Below are 23,591 nucleotides of genomic sequence, written 5' to 3' on the forward strand. Positions count from 1 at the left end.
TGCGCCTGCTAGCCCCGCCCCACGAGTCGGGCCGGGCCGGGCGGGGCGGGCCGCGCCCCTTGACCCCACAGGCCCCGCCCCCATCCCCACGCGGCCCGCGCTGCCGGAAGTGGCGGCGCGGTCGGGACTGGCTAGGTAGCATGGCGGGCGCGCGGGACGCGGGGCGCGCGGCGGCGACGGGGGCGCGGCCTGGGAAGCGGCGGCGGGAGCCGGGGCCGGGGCCGGAGCCGGAGCCGGAGCCGCAGGAGGTGACAGCGGGCGCGGGTCCGAGCGGCGGGGTCGGGCGGCGGGGCCCGGGGCCGCACGTGGTGGCTGGGCCGCCCCCCGCGAGGCCGCCCCGCGCGCGGCGGGCCCGGGAGTAGGAGCAGGGCGGGGTCGCCGGCCCTGCGCGGCCTTGGCCCGGAGCACCCCCTGCGCGGGGCGCGGCCGCACGGGGAGGCGGAGGCGGGGGGGCCGCGGCGGGCCCAGAGGCGGCCTCCCGAAGCCGCGGCCCGGCGTCCCGACCGCTGCTGCGCGGGGCGTGCTGTGGGACGAAGGGCGCCAGGGACGGGAGAACCGGGGCTCACGGCCGCCGGCGCGTCCTCCCGCGGGCGCAGGGCCGCGCCGGCTGCGGGCGTCGGGCTCCTGGGCCGCGGACGGTCCGGCCGGGCAGCGGCTCTGCCGCGAGAGAGCGGAGGCCGGTCCAGACCCGGGAAGCGCAGGAGGTGCGGGCTCCGGGCTCAGCGGCTTCCGAGAGGTCTGCGGCTTCTTGTTCGTCTTAAAAGGCAGTGACAGGTTCTCCCCCGCGCGTGGTGTCCTGTAGGGTTGGGGGAGATGGTATCAGGTAAGCAGGGGAGGGAAGGGCGGTCACGCTTGCTCTGAAGCCAGGCTTGGATCATTTCTGTCGCTGTTCGACCCCCTTTACAGTTTGCTGATCCGCTGCCGGCTCCATCCGGTCGGCTGCGGGCTCAGCCTCTGGCCCCGCGCCATCGCAGCTCTGGGCTTTGCCAGCGTGGGGTGCGAAGGATGGGGAGCCTGGGTCGGAAATGTGGTGGGAACTGAGCTCCCAGAGATGGGAAAACTCCTTTCCCTGCGAGATGCGGGAAACTAAATGTCCCTTCCAGGGGCAGGTGGCCGTGCTGTCAGTGGAGGTGGACAGTGAGGAAGGTTCCACCTGGGTTAGGTGGATGGTTTTGGTGGAGGTAGACACTTGTGGCCTGAGGGCTATGGCCTTGGAGGCTGGCCATGCAGAGCCGTGGGTCAGCAGGGTGCCTGGCGGGTGGCCTGGGGGCGTCTGGCTGTCGTCGACAGTCAACACTGTGTTCCCCGCAGTCCTCTCTCGCCTGTGCTGCTGCTCCCAGCCTCCGGGATGACGGCGACTCTGGCCTGTCTGAAAGCGAGGAGAGTGTGTTCTCAGGCCTGGAAGACTCCGGCAGCGACAGTAGTGAGGACGACCCAGCAGAGGGAGAGGATGCGGTCAGCAGTGATGAGGGCCACGGCGGGACGGAGAAGACCACCGGACAGCAGGTGCAGGTGGGTGAGTGAGGAGCCTGCGGTAGGCTGTCCTCTCTAGGTGAAGGTGGCCAGGAAAGAAAGTGACCACCAGGCTTTAGGCTCTCTGGGGGCCTGTCACCACACTGCTTTCTCCCAAGTGTCCTTGGGACCCCAAGGCCCACATCCCTCCTCTGATGCACCTCTGGGCACATTTGGGGCCAAGTGGAACACTTGGTTAGAGCTGCAGTGCTCTGAGCTCCTGGGGTTGTTCTCTTGTTTTGTTTTTTAAAGGGCTTTATTTGTTTGATAGAGAGCTAATAGATCACAAGTAGGCAGAGCAGCAGGCTTCCTGCTGAGCAGAGCCCGATGTGGGGCTCCATCCCAGGACTCTGGGATCATCACCTGAGCCAACAGCAGAGGCTTTGACCCGCTGAGCCACCCAGGCGTCTTTCTTAGGGCTTGTTTTTCAATTACAGTTATGTGCTCTGTTCTCAAGAACTCCAAATACCCACATGCCGGACCTCCTCCGCAGGTGATTCTAATGTCACCTCTCCATGGAGCTCAGCCTGCTTTCAGCCGTAGGCTGGGTTTCCTGGGGGCGAAGCCTGAGGTAGGGCCTTCATGTGCACAGGACTACCTGGAGGCAGAGCTCACCGGACACAGGAGTGAGCTGTCCTGACACCTGAGCCTCGTCCCAGGGAGCCTTGCTGGCTGAGGCTTTGGCCTTATGTCTGTCCCTGTGACGAGGGGACGAGTGCAGTTCCCTCTTGCCTCAAATGAGAAAAACGAGAAAAGTTTAATATAACTAAAATACACTGTTCGCTCTTTGGAAGTTTTAGAAACTAGTTTATAACTATTTGTATTTTCAATGGGTCTGGTGTTCTGAAGTTTAGGACCTTGAATCATGCAGAAATCTCCCATAATAGAAACCAAAAAGCCATGCTTGTTTGATCTTTTACCTAGGAAGAAAGGATTTTTTTTTTTTTAAGATTTTATTTATTTATTTCAGAGAGAGAGAGATTACAAGCAGAGAGGCAGGCAGAGAGAGAGAGGGGGAAGCAGGCTCCCCGCTGAGCAGAGAGCCTGATGCGGGACTCGATCCCAGGACCCTGGGATCATGACCTGAGCCGAAGGCAGCGGCTTAATCTACTGAGCCACCCAGGCGCCCCAGGAAGAAAGGATTTAATGTCAGATTTAAACCTTTTTTTTTTTTTTAAGATTTTTATTTATTTATTTAACAGACAGACATCACAAGTAGGCAGAGAGGCAGGCAAAGAGAGAGGAAGAAGCAGGCTCCCCGCCGAGCAGAGAGCCCGATGCGGGACTCGATCCCAGGACCCTGGAATCATGACTGGAGCCGAAGGCAGCGGCTTTAACCCATTGAGCCTCCCAGGCGCCCTTTTTTTTTTTTGAGATTAGTTATTTGAAAGAGAAATGAGAACAAGCAGGGGGAGGAGCAGAGGGAAAAGCAGGCTCCCTGCAGAGCAGGGAGCCCCACGTGCGACTCGATCCCAGAGCCCTGGAATCATGACCCGAGCCAAAGACAGACGCTTGACCTACCGAACCCCCAGATTTAACCCTTCTGCACACTTAGGATCTAGTCCTACTGCCAGTGCGCACAGAGAGATGACGTGTGAGCTGTGCTGACTGTGGTTTGGGGGATGATGGGTAGCTGTTTCTCCTCCTTTTTTTAACTTTTTAGAATTATAAAATATACCTTCCTTGAGAGAAATTCACTCTTTCATCAGTGCTACTCAGTGGAGAGTGGAAGTTCTTCCTCACAGCCCCTGCTCCCGTGGGCGGTCTCCGCTAGTAGCCCTGTTGGTGTGTCGTTCCTCCTTGCGCAGTTAAGGTCCACATGCATAAGTTTTAAAGAGAGGGAGAGAGAGAGAGCGCGCGCGCGCGCCCAAGCAGGGGGAGCTAGAGGCAGAGGGAGAAGCAGGCTCCCAGCCAAGCAGAGAGCCCAATGCGGGGCTTGATCCCAGGACCCTGAGATCATGACCCGAGCGGAAGGCAGACGCTTAACCGACTGAGCCACCCAGGCGCATCCCCACACTTAAGTATTTTTTTGTTTATGTTTCAAAGTAGGCTCCGTGGGCGCCCGGGTGGCTCAGCCCCCTGAATGCCTGCCTGCTTTTGGCTCAGGTCATGACCCCAGGATCCTGGGATTGAATCCCTTGTAGGGCTGCTTGCTCAGCGGGGAGCCTGCTTCTCCCTCGGCCTCTGCCGCTCCCTCTGCTTGTGCCCCCCGAGTGCTCTCTCTCTCTCTCTTTGACAAATAAATAAATAAAATCTCGACAGATAAGTAAATAAAGCAGGCTCCACGCCTAGCATGGCCCCTAACGCAGGGCTTAAACTCAACGACTGTGGGAGCAAGACTTGAGCCAAGGTCCGGAGTCAGACACTTAACAATTGAGGTGCCCCAGGGGGCCCCTAACTTTTTTATTTTAAAAAGGGGTTTTTTAATCTTATTTTATAAATAAAGTTATAAAAATAATTTTAAAATTTATTTTTTATAGTGAGTGTGGGCGTGTGCACGCAGATGAGTAGGAGGCAGTCTCCCTGACCCAGGTCCCAGGACCCTGAGACCATGACCTGAGCTGAATTCAAGAGTCGGATGCTGACCCAATCGAGCCACCGAGGTGCCCTAAAAGTAATTTTTAAAAATTAAATCACTTTTGGGGCACCTGGCTGACTCGGTAGGTAGAGCATGTAACTCTTGATCTCTGGGTCATGAGTAAATTTTTTATTTTATTTTACTTTTCTATTTTTTTTTTTTTAAGATTTTATTTATTTATCGGGGGGGGAGGAGAGAGCGAGCACAGGCAGACAGAATGGCAGCAGAGGCAGAGGGAGAAGCAGGCTCCCTCCCGAGCAAGGAGCCCGATGTGGGACTTGATCCCAGGACACTGGGATCATGACCTGAGCCGAAGGCAGCTGCTTAACCAACTGAGCCACCCAGGCGTCCCTACTTTTCTATTTTTTAAAGATTTTATTTATTTGTCACAGAGAAAGCATGCGAACGAGCATAAGCAGGGGGTAGGGGAGGGAGACGCAGGCTCCCCGCTCCACTGAGCAGGGAGCTCGACAGGGGGCTCCATCCCAGGACCCTGGGGTTTTGACCTGAGCCGAAGGCAGATGCTTAACACACTGAGCCAGCCAGGTGCCCCTTAAATAACTTTTTAAATAAAAATTTTCTGTTTGGGGTGCATGGGTGTCTCAGTCGGATAAGTGACCCTCTCTTGATTTTGGCTCAGGTTGGGATCTCAGGGTCATGGGGGTGAGCCCTGCTTGGAGCTCTGTGCTGGGCTTCGAACCTGGTTAAGATTCTCTCCCTTTGCCCCTCTCCCCCTTAAAAGATTTCGGCTTAAGTTCTCTGAACTAGGTGATGTGTGCAAGTGTTTCAAGAGACTGCGGCCTGGGGTTCAGTGCGAGGGACACTTGTGGATGTGGCCGCGTTCGGATCCCCCCACCTCCCTCAGCTGTGGGCCCGCAGAGCTGCGTGTTCTCCGCGGGGCCGCCTTCTGGGTGGGCTTGCTGGTCCATGTGGTGGAGACCAAAGCCCTCCCTTCTCCAGAAGGAGGGCACAGACTTCTGTCTGGGGAGGTTGGCTCTGGCCTCCCGGAGGGCGCAGTTCTCAGAGAGGGCCAGGCTGCCTCTGGGTCTGCTGGCGGGCCAGGACTGCAGCCCCTGCACTGTGTGCAGTGCTGGGGCCTGGTCGCTTCCTGGGCCCCTCCCGCTTCACGCCCTGGCTCTGAGGACCGTCCCTGTCTCCTGTGGGTCATCCTGGTTGGGAACCCCACGAATCAGGAGGGGTTCTGAGTTCTGCAGAGCCCCGGGGCTGCCCTGCGTGGCCGTTCATGTCTCTGGCCTCCTTGTGCTTTCATTGAGGGCTGCGGGTAGCCCCGTTGAGGTGTTTTCTGTTCTAGTGCATGGTCGTCCTTTTACTAGGGTTGAGGTTCTCTAGGCCAAGAGAGAGGACTCAGGTGGGAGCTGGGGGTTCCTAGTCCTCAGTGGAACAAGCTCCCCAGCTCTCCTTTTTGCCAGCTGCTCCCCAAAACCACCCACGCCCCTCCATTGGGTCGAGCTGGCTCCCTGCCGCGTGGCCTGAGCCCTGTTACTAGCGTGCAGCCTCATAGCCGGAAGCCGACCCCTCCACTGAGCAGCTTCTAGAACTAGTGTCTCCCTGCCGCCTGCGGTCCTGTGGGCCCCTGCCCGCGGTGACTCCCACTTGGGCCCGGGTCCCCGCCCGCTGTCCCCGCTCTGGAACTGAAAGCCCCTGGAATTCTCTGGCTCCTGGCCACAGCCGCCTGTGTGGTCTGGCGGACGGCAGTCTCAGGTGAGCTACTTCTGCAAGGGGGGACCCGCTCGGGCTTCTGCTGCTCTTCCTTCCGCCCACGGCGAGCATGCTGTGGGGCTCGCCCCTAACTTCTCTTCCACTGGGTGCTCCTGTCACTGTTTCCCCTGCACTCTCTCCCCCTTAACCTGTGTCAGGGCTTCCGCTGCTTCCACGGGTGGGCAGGCCACCACCCAGCTCCCTGACTTCTCCCTCTCCTGCACATGCCTGAAGGGCACCCTGCCTCCTGGTGGGGCTGGGGCTGACATCAGGGCTGCAGGGCCTGAGGCCGAGAGCTGCCGGGAGAGACGCGGACTGCAGTGGGATGCCCCAGGCCCAGGCCCTCCAGTCCACTGAGTGACCTCCACAACAGGGAGCTGGAGGGTTTGCCTTCCTGTTCTGGGAGGGACAGGCTGATAGGTCGTTGTCAGGGGACCCTGCCCCACCAGCCCTGGGTTCTAGGTGTGTCTGCCACAGGCCATCCCAGACCGGCAGGAACACCCTGCTGAAGCCGTCCAGGGATGAAAATGGAAGGTCAGGTGATCACTGGCCCATTCTGGGCACTGTCCTGATCGCCACCTTCCTTTCCCATGGGAGAGAGATGGGGTTACGTGGCCCAGGTGCCCAGGGTTGCCCTGGGGAGACATGGCTGCCTGGGTGCCAGGCTGCCCTGGGTGTCACTGTCTGTGAGCTCTTTCTCCACTTCTAGACATGTCCAGCACTTTTTTCCCCCCAAAGATTTTATTTATTTATTTATTTGACAGAGAGAGATCACCAGCAGGCAGAGAGGCAGGCAGTGAGAGGGAGAAGCAGGCTCCCCGCTGAGCAGAGAGCCCGATGCAGGGCTCGATCCCAGGACCCCGAGATCATGACCTGAGCCAAAGGCAGAGGCTTTAAGCCACTCAGCACCCCCACGCACCCCCGGCACTTTCTTTTTCAGTGTTGTGTGGGGTCACGGGACGAGCACCACGGATCCAGCAGAGTGGTTGCTCGGAGCTCCTGAGGGCCGTCCCGCCTGCTCTGTCCTGCCTCCTGCTCCGGCGTAAGCGTGAGGGCTGCCTGGGTCTCCCCGGTTCTCCGCACAGCCAAGCCCCCATCCGTGTCCCGCCCGTCTGCTCCCTGACTCCTGCCCTCTGCGCGTCCCTCTGCCTCTGAGGGCTGTGCTTGCCAGTTGGTGTGTGTGGTGTGCACGGCCCGCGGCCTGACCAGCCCTGGGGCTGGCAGTCCCCTCGTGGTGCTCGTTCTCGCGCGCGCAGGCAGTTCTGGGAGTGCGGTCCCAGGAGCATCTCCGGGTCAAAGCCAGGGCGTTTTGAGTGGAAGGAAAGTGCCGCTTCGTGCTGGGATACTTGCACCTCCCAGGCCTGCCAGGACGGTGTGTGGTTAAAAGTCTTTATTTTTCCTACCCTGACACATGGGAAATGTGCTCTCTTGTTGCTTTATGATTTTTTCTTACATTAGGAAAGGGGCCTCTGTTCCCCGTGTTTCTGCGAGGCCTGTTTGAGCAGCATTGAGAACACCCAGAGCACGAAGTTTCCGTCGCTGTCGCGTCTCGAAGGTCGGGCTCTGCAGGTCAGAGAAGGCCCCGCAGCCCCGTGGGGTGTGCGCCCCTCCCAGACTCGGGTGTCTCTGCCCAGCGGGGCCTGCAGGCTCTCCAGGAGCCCTTCCCTCCTCTCCCCTCCCTGGGGGCGCTAGCTCAAGGCTGGGGCGGACCTAGGGAGGGAGGTGCCCCCAAGGCCTCTCCCTGGGGCCTGCGGGTCTGTGGGGAAGGAATAGCTGTCTCCTTCAGTTCTTTTTAACCGTTTTTCTTTGTGATCTCTTGTCCTGGGACTCGCTCCTAACCCCTTGTTTCCTGACCCGCAGTGTCCTTCCCTGGTCCAGACGCTCCCTTGGTAGGCGCCGCCTGGCGCGAGCAGTCGTGCACCTGCCGGCCCCCGTAGGGGTCGGACCAGCAGGGTCCTTGCCATTCCCGCGCTGAGGTCTCCCGTGTGGGGAGCCAGGTGCCGTTTTGTCTCTCCTTGTCGCCCGTATCTCTGGTGGTGTGGCCCAGTAGCCCTGGGTTTTGCGATGTGACAATGACTCGTGTTCTCACCGGTTCCTGGAGTCAGGGCGGGAGGCGGGCTGGTGCCCTGGCCGGGTGCTGGCCGGGAGCTCCGGGGAGGAAGAGCACCGTGTATTTGGGGGGCTGGTAGGTACTCCGGGGTTGGGGCTGTGCGGTCCCCACCTTTCTCTGTGGGGGTCTTGTCTGGGGGCTCAGGGCGCTCCTGGGGAGGTCCATGGCCGCGGGCTGCTCGCGATGGGCACGTTCACTTGTTCGTCTGGCCGCGTGTGGCTTCGGGCCTGTGCACTGCCCGGCCGACCGGCCAGGATGACGTCTTCTCCCTTGGCCTGCTCGCTTCCTCGGCTCCCTCTCAGAGCACCCGCCCCTGTCTCCCGGTCACCCCAGGACTGGCCGCCCGCTTCCTTGTCCTGGCACTCCATGACCTTGTGGACCTGAGTCCCTTTCTGCTGGGCCGGTCTCCCGGGGCACGTCCTGCGGCCCCCGCCCCCACACTCCGCCCCAGCCGGAGAGCCCTGTGCACGCACCTCCCCGAAGGAGGCTCCCAGTGCGGGAGCCCAGGAGCTGTGTGGGGTGGGGGGGACCCTTTCTCTCTCTGCTCTCGCCTGGGGGTGGTTGGGGGTTGGGCAGGATCGATCTCAGAGGGGCATCTCCTTAGGCTCCGCTGTCCCAGCACGCCCACCCTGGCCCACCTGTGCGCCCGCTCCCCAGGGCGCAGGGCCTCTCAGCGGGCAGGAGGCCCTCACTCGCCTGCACCCTCGGAAGGGGGCGTGTGCGGGGCCTTGGGAAGGGCGACGTCTCTGTGCTTCTTCTGGACGAGTTCTCTGGGGTGGATTTATGTGCTGCAGCCACTGTCTCCCCTCCCTCCCATGTTCTTCCCTTCTGTGCTTGCTTACTTATTATTTTAACTTTTTTTCTTAAGATTTATTTTTTTGACAGAGACAGCGAGAGAGGGAACACAAGCAGAGGGAGAGGGGGAAGCAGGCTTCCCCAAGCAGGGAGCCTGATGTGGGGCTCGATCCCAGGACCCCGGGATCATGACCTGAGCCCCCCAGGCACCCCTGTGCTTGTTTAGACCCAGTGTTCCCACTTGTCATGTTTACGTTGGTCTTTCTTAGGTGGGTTTTTTCCCCTTTTGTTTTTTTTTGCTCACAGGGCCCCATTGTTGTCGGTTAGCTCTCCACGTTCAGCTACAGATGTGGTCATTGTGCCTGGGTGTCAGGAGTGTTCTCCAGGTGTTTTGTTTGTTTGTTTTGAGGATTTTATTCATTTATTTGTCAGAGAGACAGTGAGAGAGGAAACACAAGCAGTGGGAGAGGGAGAAGCAGGGTCCCTGCTAAGCAGGGAGCCCAGTGCGGGGCTTGATCCGAGGACCCCGGGATCGTGACCTGAGCCGAAGGTGGACGCTTAACGGCTGAGCCCCCCAGGCGCCCCTCCACGTGTTTTAAGAGCGTTCTGTGTGTTCCATACTGCAGACCCGTGGGCAGAAGGGGCCTGCCTAGGTCTCCGCATGGCTCTGGGGACGGGGGTGGAGGGACCGCCAGGAGGCCAGGCAGGGCACTGTGGGAGTCTTGGGCGCAGACTGTGGCCATGCTGCCTGTGCTCGGGTCTAGGGTGGGCACTGTGCCTGGGGGGAGTCACAAGGGGGGCCGTCAGCTGGTTACTGGGGCTCACCTCAGCTGGGAAGTGCCTGGGCACCCACCAAAGAGCCAAGGGCGTGAGCACGCAGGCCGTGTGGGGCTGGCCCCCGTGGAGGGCGGCTGGCTGCTCCACGGTCCGCCCGACGTCTTGAGCATTATTTAGCCATTTAGCGGCACCCTCATTTCTGCGGGTCAGAGTTCAGGCAGGGTGAGGTGCTGTCATGTCTAGGGGGCGTGGTCAGTGGGATTGGGCGTAACCCACAGCCTCTTTAGCTGGGTCCTGCCCGAGAATTGGGTGGCACACTCAGGATGTCAGCTTTCCTGGGCCCATCCAGGGCTCTGCTGTGTTCTGCTCTCGGACGGTCATCACGCCTCACACCCCGTGTTTCGGGGCTCAGGGGCGGGTCCTAAGGAAGAACAGCCGAGGTCTCGTCACTCGTGTGTCTGGTCAGGGGCGGCCTGCATGGCTGGCGCCGCTCTGCCGCGTCCTCGCCAGAGGGCTCAGGGCTCCGAGGGCACAGCTGCAAGACCTTTAAGATCTTAACTCGGAGTTTACATGTTGTTGGTCTGGGCTGCTTTCCTGGGACAGGCAAGCCATAAGCCCACCCAGATTTGGGGAGGAGGCACATAGCCTCTGCCCTCAATGGGAGAAAAGTCAAAGATTTTCTGCCATGGCTTGAAACAGCAACAGTCTGGGCGCCCGGGTGCTTCAGACGCGCCGTGTCCAGCTCGGTTTCAGCTCAGGTCACAGTCTCAGGGTCGTGAGGCAGAGGCTCACGTTGGGCTTCACGCTCAGCTCGGACTCTGATGAAGACTCTTTCCCGGGGCGCCTGGGGGTGCTCAGTCGGTTAAGCATCTGCCTTCAGCTCAGGTCATGGTCTCAGGGTCCTGGCTCCTGCTCAGTCTGCGTCTGCGCCTCCCCTCCCCGCTGTGCACATTGTCTCAGGCTGGCACACTCTCCACCCCTTCCCCTCACACTCGCGCGCTCTCTCTTGCTCTCTGTCAAATAAAGACTTATTGATTTAAGGATTTTATTTATTTATTTGAGAGAGAGCAAGACAGAGACCGCAAGCTGGGGCGGGGGCGGTGGAGAGGGAGAAACAGGCCCCCCCACTGAGCAGGGGGCCCAATTCCACGGGGGTCTCCATCCCAGGACCTAAGATCATGACCTGAGCCAAAAGCAGACGCTTAATGACTGAGCCGCCCAGTGTCCCCAAATAAGAAAATTTAAAAGGAAATCATGAAATAGCCAAATTCTTGCCACTGTGTACAACCCCCCCCAACCTTGTCCTCACGCAGCCTTTACTGTGGTGGCATCGAGTCCCATCAAACTCGTCTGTTGTGAACGGGGCGCTGGCAGCGTGGAAAAGTCTCTGGGATTTGTGAAACCGGCCGGACGTGAGCAGCGCTTCCTCCAGCAGGGCTGGCTCCTGCTCTGGGAACAATCCTGTTCCTCCTCCAAGTCCCCGGCCTTTTCCCTCGTGAACGAGTTGGTGGGGGTGGGGGGTCTGAATTCAGCTCGGGCTGTCTCTGGGCTCTGCAGGCCCCCGTGGTGAATGTTCTTTAGAAACTGCGTGTCTGCTCGCTCTCAGTCTAATGTCCCTGAGGTGGCTGAGCAGCCCTGGGGGCTGGCCTAGGGGTCTGCAGCAGGCCACGGGGGCCATGGATGCTCTTTGGCAAACACAGTGTTTGCCCCACACCGGACCCTGGTGAACACGGGTCACCAGCCACAGTCTGACTCACAGCATGGCTCCCGGGCGCACGCCAGCTTACCTGCCCTGGACGTGTGCCCCGCTGGGCCTTTGGGCTGTGCTGGTTGCTGTTCCCCTTCTCCCTCCTGCACCCTGCACCTCCCAGGAAGGCCGCGCAGGGTGCCAAGCTCTGGCCTGGTAGCGTCGTGTGGGCTGCCGCGGGCTCGCAGGGCTCTGCTCGTAAGGGCTGGTGGAGGGGCCCTGCTGTCGTGGGGTGGGGGCGGTGGGGTTGGCTGAGCCCGGGCTGTTGCTGGTGACTGGAGGGCGCCGGCGGTTGTGATAAGATGCCTTGGAGGCAGGCAGCACCCCCGGGGGCCCCTGCTTTGGTCCTCGTGGTGTTTGGTGGTCGTGGGGTTGGGCAGAGAAGCAAGAGCTGTTCCCCTGGCCCGCCGCACGCTCTGTTTAGGTGTTCCTCTTTTTATTTTTAAAGATTTTATTTATCTGACACACAGAGATGACAAGTAGGCAGAGAGGCAGGCAGAGAGAGAGAAGAGGAAGCAGGCTCCTTGCTGAGCAGAGAGCCCGACGCGGGACTCAATCCCAGAACCCTGGGATCAGGACCTGAGCTGAAGGCAGCAGCTTAACCCACTGAGCCACCCAGGCGCCCCCGAGGTTTTCCTCTTTAAATGCCTGGTACCCAAGAGGGGCAAGTGTGTGCGGGCACATGGGCTGGCTGAGCCTCCCCAGGTTCCTGGAGCTGGGCTGCCCTCTGCTGCCCCCTGGTGGCCACCGTGTCCCCTGCAGCAGCGCTTCTGCTGGGGAGACTGAGGGCTGGGGGGACCCCTCGTTGCTGGGGGAGGGCCTGCCTGTCTCAGGCCCCCTGCATGTGCACTTGCTTGCCCCGGGGGCCAGCCACACCCAGCATGGGGCGACGTGGGCATCCTGGAGGTCGAGGGGCTGGGACATTTCCTGCCGGGACCCCACCACCGTGGCCTGAGCCGCATTTGCAGGTGGTGTGGGACTGTCTGGAGTTCCGAGCTGGTGGAGAGCAGGGGGCGGGCTGGTGCCCCCTTGCTCAGGAGACTTGTTGCCTGGCCCTGGGCCTGGGGCAGGTGTGTCCCCTGGCTGCCGCTCGGGGCAGGGCTCCCTGTGGGCTAGGACGCAGCAGAGCTTGGGGCCCTGGTGGGGGGCAGGAGCTCAGGCCTTGCCCTGTTTGCCCCCCACCCACGCCCTGCACCCATGAGGCCGCGCTGACCCACTTTCAGTGGGCAGGGCTCCCAGAGCGCGTGCAGCATGGGGAGCGGGGGTGGGGGAGACATGGAAACCGAATCCCGCCTTGTTCCTGGCCTGGAGAAAAACTTAATCTCCCACCCTCCTTATGCTGAGGGGAAAACCAGGCCGGAGGAAGAGCCACCTCGCAGGCCTTTGGCTCCTGCCCTGTCGGGGGAGTGGGGCTCTGGCGGGGGTGCCTTGCTCAGGGGCCCTGCTCCCAAGTACTTGATGGCGCCCGGGAGGGAAAGGCAGGGCTGTTTTCCCCATCAGTCCGGGTTCCGGTACGTCCGACGCCCCCAACCCTGGGAGGGAAGGGTCTGTTTTCCAGGTTAGGGTGTGTATGTTCCAGGGCTCCCATCTCTGACCCCGTGCGTTGGGGTCACCCTGGGGGTCGCATCCTCCTGGTATTCTCTGGGCCCTTGGCTGACTGGGCTGAATGGGGCTCCCAGCTGCCATGGACGCCGAGGCCTCCTGGGGGAGGGGGCTTGTCCCAGGAGGGCTGGCTGTGGCCCCATGACATTGGCTGGCAGCAGGTGCCACACACTGTCCAGAGGGACCAGGCCAGGTATGGGGAGCACTCCTGCCCGGCTCTTACTTGCTGCCATGAAGTACCACGCCTACTGTGCTCCCTGACCCTGGGCTCCCCGGGCCCTGCATGGCTGGGTTCAGGCAGTCGCGCCAGAAACCCTGCAGCGGGTTTCTCCGTTAAAGGGTGTGGGGGCGGCCGGGCCTTCAGTGGGCGGCTTTGTTGCCGACTGTTCCTGTTCCTGCCTGGACAGGTGTCAGCTGTTCCCTGGGGCCCTTCCTGGGAGCGCGTGGTGATGAGTGTGGCCCTTGAGAGAGACCCTCAGGTGGAGCCCCACAGGCTCACATAGACCTGGGGTGTTGCTCATCTTGTCTTAAGGCCCAGGACCAGGTTGGAGCTGCTTAGAGATTGGGGGTGGTGGGAACCTTGGGCGCAGCACCGGGGGAAGGACAGTATGTTCTTGCCAAGCCACCGCCATCAGGAGGGGGCAGGGGACTGTGGGCGCGGGCTCTGCCCGAGGTCAGAGGGCATCAGCACCCTGACATAACCATTGTTCCTTTCTCTCCTACAGGCTGGGAGCCCTCCCCCAAGGACGGAGGTGGCAAGCGTGCAGGGCCAGGACGAGTATGCAGAGGACAGCTCCGATGAGGAGGTGGGGCCGGGCTTGGCCTTCCACGAGGGTCCGGGGGGGCAGGGGGGCACCTTCCCCAGCTGTGCCGTGCTGCCCAGGGTAGAGGGGAGTCAGGCTGCTGTGAGGGGCCGCGCTTGGGGTCCGGAAGGGCGATCTCAGGGTTGGGGATGAACGTCTGCTAGTGTGCGTCATCACTCTGGAAGGAAGCGGGGTGGACGTGACGCAACGAACCCCCAGGGGTGTCTGTAGGGCGGCCGGCTGATGCCGGGGTCCCTCGTGCTCTGTGGAGGCTGAGTTCATGCTCGGTGGGCACAGAGAGCCTGGGGCAGTGCTGGGCCCCCGTGGTGACAGACCTGAGTGCGGAGGGCAGCATTGCTGTCAGCTTCGCACAGGAGGTGGGTGGCCTCTGGGTGCCCCGCCCCTTCCCTCCCTGGTGTCCTTGAGGTGCGGACTGTTGTGGGCCCCATCCCTCCAGCTCAGGGTCTGAAGGGGCAGGCGTGGTGCCCTGTCTGGCATGCAGAGGCCCCGGCGTGTGGGCCGGAGGCCGTCTCTGCTCCCTGGGCTGCTGCTCTGGAGGGCTGGAAGCTGAGGTGCTCTGAGCCTCGAGGTGGCTGTCCTCCTCCTGCGCGTGCCCTCCCAAGTACGTCCCAGTCACTGGCAGGGCTGTGGCCCCTGTGCCACTCTGTGCGCCCAGAGGTGTGCCTCCGTGGGCAGCGGCCTTGGCTGGAGGAGGAGGCGGCGGCGCTGATGCGGACCTCACGGGGACAGCGGTCTTCCTGCCGCGGCGGGGGGGCCGTCCTGGGGCCTGGGGAGGCTCGAGCCCCCTCCCCTGCTCGGCCTCCACCCCCACGCTCGCGCTCTCTTGGCAGCGGCTGCAGGAGCCTTGGCTGCCGGCCCGATCTGGTCTCTGTGCGTTCAGAGAACAGAGACAAAACAAAATAAATTGGTTTCCTGGCCGGAGCAGCGGGCGCGCATGGGGAGGGGGGGCCGGGGCCGTGCGGCTCCCTGCCTGTCTCCCCCTCCCAGGGGCTCTGGCTGTCGGCAGCCACATCCTGTCGGCTACTTTTTTATATTTGGTATTTTGAGAAATCAATGATGGTTGTAAATGGAGTGCGGAGTGGGGGAGGGGCCTGGGCCTGCCCACAGGGAGGCTCCTCGCGGCCTGGCCCTGCCGGCTCCGGGCCGTGGTGGGGGCTGCGGGGGCTGCTTCCTCCGGCGATGACTATCCCATATGTCTGAGTGACAGGAGGGGGCCCGGGTGCCCGCCTTCCCCAGCTTCTGCCAGCACAGCCGGCCGGTGGCTCGAGGGGGCGGCAGAGCTCATCTTTCAGGAGCTCTGCCAGGCCTGACAGATGCTTCCCTCCCCAGAGCCGCACGTGTGCCTGGGGTGCTTGGGGCGCGCGTGGGCGCTGGTGTCTTCCATGCTCACATCGTGGGTGTCTCTGCAGTCCAGGCGAGCGCGGTGGACTTTGGGGAAGAGGCCCCGCTGGGTACGTGGTTTGGAGTGTGGGGCTCGGAGGCTGTGTGGCCCCGTGGCTGTGTCGTGGTGTTTCTGGAGCCTGTGAGGGTCCACGGTCTGGGGACACCCATGGTGTCAGGGCAGTGCCTTCTCCCAGCAGCATTCTTGGAGGTGGCCAGTGGTGTCTGGACCCCACGTAAGGCTCTGGCCAGCAGCAGTGGTGGCCTGACAGGGTTGGTGGTCCTGGGAGAGAGCCTCGTGGGCGCTGTGGCGTGGCGGCCAGCAGGTGAGGTGCAAGTGCCACTCGGCCTCCCTCTCCCTGGGCCCTGCCCTGCCACTCCCTGAGTCTGGGGCTGAGGCCTGAGCTGGGGGCTGCTGGGGCTTCTGGACCCTCTGGCCGCTGGCCTCTTCCAAGCCCAGCTTTGGGGCCCCCAGATGTTGACTCACGATGACAGTTGGATCGTCTGAGGCCCGTTCTTGGGCATTTGCACTCCTCAGTCCCCAGATTCACACCCCGAGCCGCACTGGGGCCCGAGTCCGCTCAAGTGCTGCTGGGTCTGGTGGGGGAGGCCGAGCAGCCGCAGGCTGTGCCCACCCCACTCCTCTCCCACGGCCCCGGCACCTCACAGACGTGATCTCATCCAGCCGCTGGACCCCAGGGAGGTGAGGCGGTGTTGGGGGTGGGGGCTGACGGCCTTAGCAGCCTTGGGCCCCTCTTTGTTTCAGGCCACAGGGAGAAACTGAGGCTGGCTGTAGGTGAGAGTGAGGGCTGGCCGCGAGGTGGGGAGGCACATCATCCAAGCCCCCGTAATCCCAACCCGACACCCTCCTGCCCCCCCCTCCCGCGGGACCTCCGCTGGGGGGTGGCGGGGGTGGGGCTGCAGCCCGAGCCCGCCCCGCAGGCGCCCTGGCCTCGCAGTAACTTGGGATCCCGCGGGGACAGGCCCAGGCCTGTCTGTATCCAGAGCCCGCCATCCCCTCTGCTCTCTCGCCAAACGGCCGTTAATGGCCTCTCCCAGCTACTGAACCGGCAGCTGCCTCCAGCGCTGGCGGCCTCCCGCTCCTCCCGGGGCCGCCGCCCCGCCCATCCTGGCCGCCCGCGCTCAGGGCGCCTGCGTCGCTGCTGGCAGCGGGAGCCCCGCGGCTCAGGTTTCGGGCTGTTTGCGGAGAGCGCCCGGCGCTCAGCCGCTCGTGTCGGCCCTCCGCCCCCGCCGCCGGCCTGCGAGTCTGCCCCTTCCCGCTGGTCCGACCCACGGCCTTGCAGGTGGCCACAGGGCGCCGCGGGCCTGACGCCTGTGACCGCAGAGTGCCCCTTGGGGCCGCGGGTGCCTGGACCGGGGGCGGGGGGAGGGGGGCGCCTTCCTCCTGCCCACCCTGTGCCTGCCCCAAGCCGGCCTGGTGCTTCTCCGCAGGGAGAGAGCCTCCCGCTGGGGAGGGCAGGGTGGGGGCTGGTGGGGGGTGCAGTGGTGGAAGCAGCCGTCCCTATAAGGGATGTAGCACGCCTTCTGGACAGAGCAGGGTCTCCGTGCTGGGGGCCCCGTGCAGCGGCGGGCAGGTGGAGGTGGGGCTGATTCAGAGCTGCGTCCCCCCCATTTGCTGGGGTACGTGGGTGGCGGAGGTCCCGGCTCTGTGCCCACTTGGAGCCAGTTTCCTTGGCAGTCGGGGCCCAGCCGGGCAGGTGGGTGGGAGCTGGGACAGGGGCCTTGGGGGGGGTTCGCCCCGGGGACGGGGGCGGGGGGACTTCTGTAGGAAAGGTGGGGGAGGGGTGGTGACAGCCTGGGCTGGGGCCCGGGGCAGGGGAGTCCTCCAGAGTGAGGTCCTGCAGTGCTGGGCATGGGGACAGAGGCAGGTGGGGGGCTCGAGGCGCCCTCGCACCAGCAGCTCTTGCCTGACCTGTGGGTCTCGGAACCGGTCTCTGCCGCGGCACAGAGGTGGGCCTGTGCCTACCCCCAGCGCTCCGGGGCCGTTTCTGCGAGAGCCACTGCCTGTAGGTAGCGAAGAGTCAGGGGGCCCCTGTGGGAATGCTCACTGGACCCTGGGGCTGACCGGGGTGGGTGGGGGCAGGGGGATCTGAGGGCCTGGGAGCGCCCCAGCTCCCATGGAGGCTGCACTTGCTGCCCCCCAGTCATGGAGGAGGCCAGGCAGTGGGCTCCGAGGGGTCCTGTGTCAGGGCACGTGTGATGGCTTGGGGGGGCCTGGCTGGCAGCACCTTGGAGAGGGCGGGACGGAGTGGGCGCCGGTGTCTGGGCTGGCCGTGGCAGATGTGCCCGCTACCTGAGTCGGCAAATGGCCGCGGTGGTCTGATGGAGGACGTGTGGAAAGGCGGCGCTGAGCCCCCCACCTGCCCCCCTCCCCGCCCATCTAGCTGCTCCCCTGCTAGGGTCCTCCCCTGGCCTTGCCCCTTTGGTCTGTGAACCGGGCCCCATCCTGCTGGCACCTTCCGTGGGTGCTGGGGCAGCAGGTGAGCGGGGGAGCCCGCAGCCCGGCCTTCTCCCGCCCGGGGCTCTGGCGGAGATGAAGCCCGGTGGAGGAGGCCGGAGAGGCCGGGGCTCAGGAAGGCTGAGTGGCGCTCAGAGACAGGCGGGAGCTTCGTGCAGGGGGAGCCGAGCGAACACTGCCGGCATTGTAATCGGAGAGGGGCAAGGGAAAAGAGCGAGCCTGAGCGAGGGCGGCTGACCCCGCGCTCCCAGGGGACAGGTGGAGCGGCAGAACGAGGAGAGAGTGAAGGATTGCAGAGGTGGGCCGGCTTCCTCCCTCGCAGACAGACGCGGGAGGGCGGCGGGGAGGGCGGCGGGCAGCCGGCCAGCGTACCTGCAGTTGCAATCTGCGGCCCTGACAGCTGCAGCCACTTTGGGGAGGGGGAGGGGAGGGGCTCATCGGGAGCGGAAAAACCCCAGCCAGTCGCTGCTGGTGTCCGGTGCAGTCTGGGGGGTGGGGGACCCCCGCTGGCCCCCTCCCAGAGGCTGGTCCTTGGGGTAGAGTGGCCCCCCCCCAGGAGAGCACGGGGGCGTCTGTGTCCTCAGCCCGCGCCTCCAAGCTCGGTGCCTGACCTGAAGGGGTCGGGGGGTGCTGCCCGCCCCCCCCCCCCGGGTCACATGTGCTTCCTGGCAGCCCACAGGTGCTGAGCAGGGTGGGGGCCGGCTGGCCCGCGGGCTCAGGCCTGGTGATGAATCATGTGGGGCCGCCGGCAGCTCATTGCCCAGGCTGGGGACAGGGAGCTGACAGCCGGGGCCGATCAGAGTGTTTCCAGCCCAGCTTGGCCCACAGCGGCGGCGGCGGCTGGCTCAGGGCGCGGGCCCAGCCCCTCCTTTCCAGCTGCCTCTGGGGCGCACACACGGGGAGCCTTGGGTCTTTGTCCCTCCTGGTGGAAGGCGAGGCCAGCGTTCTGGGAAGGAAGCAAGGCCTGTGGGGGGCAAGGAGCACCTGCCACCCCCAACCCAGCGGCTCCTCAGCGAGTGGACTCAGATGGGGCCGCCTGTCTCCGGCCGGCCCGCCACCCCCAGTCTGGTTTGAATTTCTGGAGCAGTGAAGGGTGACGGAGTGCTCCTCCCCCGCCCCCTCTGCTCCCTCCTGTTGGCTGGCGGGCCAGGCCTTCGCCGCCGCATCGCTGCTACCGGAGCAGCGCAGGGAGCCCTGGGCCGGCTGCCCAGGCCCAAGTCGGCCAAGCTGCAGCCGCTGTTGGGAGTCACAGGCCCGGCCGCGGGGAACTGGCCCGTGCACGTTGGGCCCCGACAGGCTAGGTCCCCGGGGGCCCATCCCAGCGGGCCTGTCCTCTCCCGCAGGCCTCCCCGAGCCCCAGCACCTCCTGTGGAGGCCTCCTGACCCCCCCCTCAGCCATGGGGCTCCGGGGGGTGCCCCTCCCTCTTCACCCTCCTCTGGCCTCAGGTGGTACGTGTTCCCTGTTCACTCGCGCCGCTCTGTGGCCTCGAGGTGGGCGCCCACCGTCATCTTGGCGGGGCTTCCCAAGGGAGGTTTCCATCCCCCCCCCAGGCTCCGGTGTGGATGTTGATTACAGTAGGTGGGGGGGCCACAGACCCTCCCCGCAGAACATCACCCCGTGCGCAGTGAGGTGGGGGAGGCAGGCCCAGAGGCCTGGGGTGCACCTGCCCTCCCCCCCACCGACACTTCCCCCGGGGGCTCTCACAGCCACCCCCCCCCCCCCCAGTTTGGACCCTTGCGTCTCGGGCGGGGCCTGCCCTCTCCCCCCTCCTCCGGCCGGCTGTGGGCTCCTGCAGGATTAGGGAAAGGAAACTTGGGGTTGGGTTTCTCTCGGAGTGGAACCTGCCATGGCGACTTTTTATCCTGTTATATTTCTATCACGTTGGACAGAGCCCCCCCTCTGGCCCTTAATGGCTCTGGCTTTGAGAGTTTCCTCCAAAATTACACCACTGCTTCCTGCTTCGCAGTTCCCGGGAGCCCCTCGGTGCAGAGGAGGGAGGCAGCTCTGGCCTTGCCCTATTGGGGTGCCCACGTGGGCCTCAGCACCTGGCCTCTCCCTGGGGACCCAGGAGGGTGGGTCAGTGGGGGCCTTTGGAGCCTGTGCTGAGGGCTGGGAGGGCCCATGGCTGGCACCTGGCGCCTTCGGCCATTCCCTCTGTGGTCTGGCCTGGCCGGAAGTTAGGCTGCTGGCCCCCCCCCCGCCCCCCGCGGCCCAATGAGGGGGAGGGGAGGGGGGAGGGGGTTCGGAGAGGGCTGCCCCCTGCCTTTCTTCTCTGCTGTGCTGGCAGAGCATAATTGTCACCTGCAGGATTTTACTGGTCAGCCAGCTGCGTACAGCTCGGGAGGGGGCCTGAAACCACCCTGCCCGCAGCAGGTGGGGCCTCTGGAGGAGCTGGGGGGGGCGCAGCGGGGGGGGGGGGGCTGCAGGGGGCCCGCGCACAGGGTGGGGGCGGGGTCATGAAGCTCCTCTCCTGTCACAGCTTGTGGCGGTGGGGGAGCCAGGGCAGCCCAGTAGGGGTGGGATTCAGAGCCCTGGGTGGGGGTTCGGGGTGGGCACTCAGGGCTGAATGCAGGTGGCTCGCACCCTTAGGCCTACCCAGGTTGGGAAACCTGCCGTGCCAGGCAGCGCCCTTCACTCCACCTCCCCCAGGCGTCCGCTTTGTGGGTCTCTGGGCAAAGGCTGAGGCCCGGAGACTTGGCATGATTGTGCTGCGAGCTCTGCCCTCCTCACCCCTTCAGGGATGCCTGGGTGCCCGGCAGGCCCTCGGAGACAAGGCCAGACTGGCCGGTGCCCTGCTGGCGTGGCAGTGGCTCCCTCTGCCCTTCCCCTGCACCCTCTCCCTCTTCTGTCTCCTTCAGCCCCCCCGGGCGCCGGGGAGGAGCCTCGCTCTGCCTCAGGCCTGGGAGGGATGACCTGGCCCCGAAGGGTGGAGGCCTTCCCTGCCGAGGGGTGCTCTGGCCCCCCGGGGAGGACTGAGCTTGGAGAGAGCGGAGCGGAGAGCCGTGAGGGCTGGGCTCAGGCTGGGTTCTGAACCGTTCAAGAGAACAGTGTGCTTCCACGGTTGGACAATACTGTTTGGTTTTTAATTATACAAAGTTTCCAGACTTTATATTATTGTATCAAAGACGCAAGATGCCAGCATGTAGTGACCAGAAGAAAACCCAGGTAGGAAGCCAGCACGGAAGGTTCTGGTGGGCCTGGGCCCATCGGGCCCGTGCAGAGTCCCGCACACTTGTCTGTCCGTGGGCCCCGCCGTAGCCAGAGGCGAGGCTGGCTCGCTGGGCACCCTCACAGGAGGCCTGTGCCCGAGTCCGGTCCACGGGAGCTCTCTGTGGCTAGCCCAGCGGTGTCCATCTCTAACTCCGAATCGTCGTCTTTCTGTCTCTGTCCTTGCTCTGCAGAGGGGAGGGGTCAGTGTCAGGGCCTGCCCGCAGACCCAGTGCCAGCCGCGCCTCTCGGCTTCCCCACAGGGTGCTGTCTCAGGTGGCGGGTGCCGAACGCACCCCCTTCCACGCTCACCCCGGCTTCCCCGTGCAGTTTGGGGAGGAGAGAGAGTACGCTGCTGCACAGCCGAAATTGTAAAATTAAATTTCCCAGATGTTCAGGCCCCAGGAGCTCGCGCGTGCCGTCTGGAGAGGAAACGGGACCGGGGAAAGCCGCGCCGCATTTTCTCCCGCTCACCCTGCTTTTCCGGTGCCACCAAGCACAGCAAGAGCTGTAAATCAGCCGGCCAGTGCTCCCAGCGCTCCCACAGCGTGGTTCCCCCCCCCCCCCCGGCCCCCACAGCTCCCGCCAGCCTCTTGTGTGCAGAGTCCAGGGCTGCCCCGGGGGTCTGAGTGGGCAGCCCCGGGGGCGTGGGCGAGGGCCATGGGAGAGCTAGCAGGTGCCCCATAGGCTTTAGGCCAGTGGCAGGGGCTGTGGTAGGGCAAACAGGTGGGGGAGGGGGAGTCAGTCCTCTTCCTTCCGGGATAGGGCTGGGGGGGCCAGGGTTACTTGAACCAGTTCTGGTCTGGCCCCCTGCCTCGTCTAGTTTGGTGTCTTCTCCGCCTCCCAGACTCCCATGTAGCGATGGCTGGCCCTGTCTGGTCCCCATGGGCACGTGTCCCTGGGGCCTTGAGGGGAGAAGGCCCAAGGAAGGCAGGGCCCTGCCAGCCCCAGCTGGGCCTTCCTGTGCTCCCCGCCCCCCGGACCCCAGGGCCACACTGGGTCACAGGTGATGCTGGGGGTGGGGGGTGGGGAGCTCTGCCGGCCTCTGGCCAGGGTCTCTGCCCAGCAGGTGTGGGTAGCTAGGGTGATATTGAGGCAGAGGCCGCCACAGCCTCTCCTGGTCCCTTTCCGTGGCTGCCCCGCGGGCCACACTCACCAACTTTCTCTGGTTGCTGAGGCAGAAGGTACAGATCTGTTTGGGCTGGGCGTTCTCGCCGTCGCGGGGCGGGGGCGGCGGGGGCGGCGGCGGGGGGCTGCCCGGGCGCGCGGCGTGGAAGAAGGCAGGCCCCGAGTGGCAGGGCTGCCCGTCGCCGCACGCCTCGCCCACCAGCAGCACGTTGCCCAGGTGCGAGATGTAGCTGGAGGCCAGGCGCAGCGTCTCGATCTTGGAGAGCTTGCGGTCGGCCGGCTCCGTGGGGATGAGCGTGCGCAGCGCCGTGAAGGCCGTGTTCACGCTGTTGGTGCGGTCCCGCTCGCGCGCGTTCGCCGTGTGCCGCTGCCGGGGCTCTCGGCCGGGCCGGCCCCCGGGCCCCGCCGCGCCGCCCCCCGCCCGCCTGCCCCCGGCCCGCCTCCGGGCGCCCTGGAGGCCGCAGCGCGCGGCGTGCACGCGGCAGGGCTTCTCGTCGGAGCCCGAGCTCTCGCTGCCGCGGTCCTCGTCCTCCGACAGCGGGCTCACCTCGGGGTACAGGTAGCGGCCGGGCGGCGCCGAGCGCAGCATGGCGAAGGACATGGGGCCGGCGGGCGCGCCGTCAGCTCCGCCTCGCGCAGCGCATGCCGCCCGCCGCGCGGCCGCCCGGGGCCGGGGAGGCGAGACCGGGGAGGCGCGGGTCTCGGGGGCCCGCGGTGGCGGCTGCGGCGCCGCGCGCACGTGTGCGTCCCGGGCTGGAGCGGGGCCGCGGGCCGGGCCTTTATAGTGGCGGCGGCCCCTCCCCCGCGCCGGCCCGCCCTCCTCCCCGCCTCCCAGCCCCCGGAGGCCGCGCGGAGCAGGGGCCCTCGTCCCTCTGCCTTCTCGCGCCGCGCTGAAGGAGCCTGGAGCATCTCGCTGTCTCTGGGGGCCGTGGGGGAGTGGGAGTCCCCTTCTGGGGGGCGGCGTGCGGGGGCTCTGCCGCCCTCCCTCTCTGCCTCAGCAGGGGGCAGGAGGGTCAAGTGGGACCCATGACCCAGGCAGGTCTTCTCCCCTGGCGCTGGTGCCGGGCCACACCCTGTTTGTCTGGTCTCTCTCGCTCCTGTGTACACTTGGGCCTTTTGTGGCAGGCAGAGTGGGGAGGGGCGCAAAGCCCTGCGGGGCTGCAGTTCACCCCACCATCCAAGGCTGCCCCCCACCCCCGGTGTGCGTGGGGTCACTGGGTGGCCCAGCCTCCCGGTGTCAGCCGTGCCCTCCAGCTGTGGCCCAGGCTGTGCCTTCTGCCTGACACCCTGCTCTCTGCCGGCTCGCGCTGTGCCCTGCTGTGGGGCGACCTAGCTGTTCCCTTGGTGCTCGCTCTGGGGTCTGTCCGATTCAGGGATGGCGCCCCCCCACCCCCATGCAGAGAAGGAAGGCCGGGGGCACAGGAGGTGTCCCCGAAGGATGGTCTCGCTGGGACCACGGAAGTTGGTTGACTAGGGCAGGCAGGTGCAGGGGGCCGAGTTCAGGGGGTCCTGTGTTCCTGCAAGGGGCCCCTGGGCTCCCCACTGTGCTCAGTCTCCTCTGGGCCCCTCCCCCTGTGGCCACTGTTCAGGAAGCAGCCGCCTGGGCAGCAGTCTCTGTGCTGGGCGGAGAGAGGGTGGTGGCTGGCAGGGGCCTCGACCAGGAATGTGTGTCCAGGAATGTGGCTGCTGTGGTGGGGGGGGCAGGATCAGGGAGGGCTGGGGGGGGGCGTCC

General features: G+C 64.6%; 2 protein-coding genes across 3 annotated transcripts in view; one reads left to right on the plus strand and one right to left on the minus strand.

The window, feature by feature from the left end:
• Positions 1 to 93: 93 nt before the first annotated feature.
• The window catches only part of BOP1 (BOP1 ribosomal biogenesis factor), a 27,227-nt gene continuing 3,729 nt past the window's right edge, over positions 94 to 23,591 (plus strand). The window contains 4 exon segments of the mRNA XM_082720483.1: positions 94 to 248; positions 1,312 to 1,512; positions 7,268 to 7,378; positions 13,566 to 13,646. Coding sequence (XP_082576609.1) covers positions 141 to 248; positions 1,312 to 1,512; positions 7,268 to 7,378; positions 13,566 to 13,646 — 501 coding nt within the window. The 5' untranslated portion in view covers positions 94 to 140.
• Positions 20,586 to 23,533, minus strand: SCX (scleraxis bHLH transcription factor). 2 transcript variants are annotated; one of them, XR_014308775.1, is made up of 3 exons: positions 21,888 to 23,533; positions 21,044 to 21,153; positions 20,586 to 20,919 (listed from the first exon to the last, which is right to left on the minus strand). XR_014308775.1 is itself a non-coding variant. In XM_082720598.1 (2 exons), the coding sequence occupies exons 1-2, from the start codon at positions 22,458 to 22,460 to the stop codon at positions 20,881 to 20,883; spliced, it is 612 nt and encodes a 203-aa protein (XP_082576724.1). In that variant the 5' UTR covers positions 22,461 to 23,529; the 3' UTR covers positions 20,586 to 20,880. The 2 variants fall into 2 exon arrangements, 1 of the variants encoding a protein (XP_082576724.1); XM_082720598.1 differs by lacking the exon at positions 21,044 to 21,153 and having other exon boundaries at positions 21,888 to 23,529.

Source organism: Mustela nivalis (genome assembly GCF_964662115.1).
Source record: "Mustela nivalis genome assembly, chromosome: 2".
Lineage (NCBI taxonomy): Eukaryota > Metazoa > Chordata > Mammalia > Carnivora > Mustelidae > Mustela > Mustela nivalis.

Excerpts from the sequence above, each read along its gene's own strand:
- SCX (XM_082720598.1), bottom strand. The coding sequence starts at position 22,460 with ATGTCCTTCGCCATGCTGCGCTCGGCGCCGCCCGGCCGCTACCTGTAC. Across the intron at positions 20,920-21,887 it reads TCAGCAACCAGAGAAAGTTG|AGCAAGGACAGAGACAGAAA; the intron begins GTGAGTGTGGCC and ends TCCCCTCTGCAG.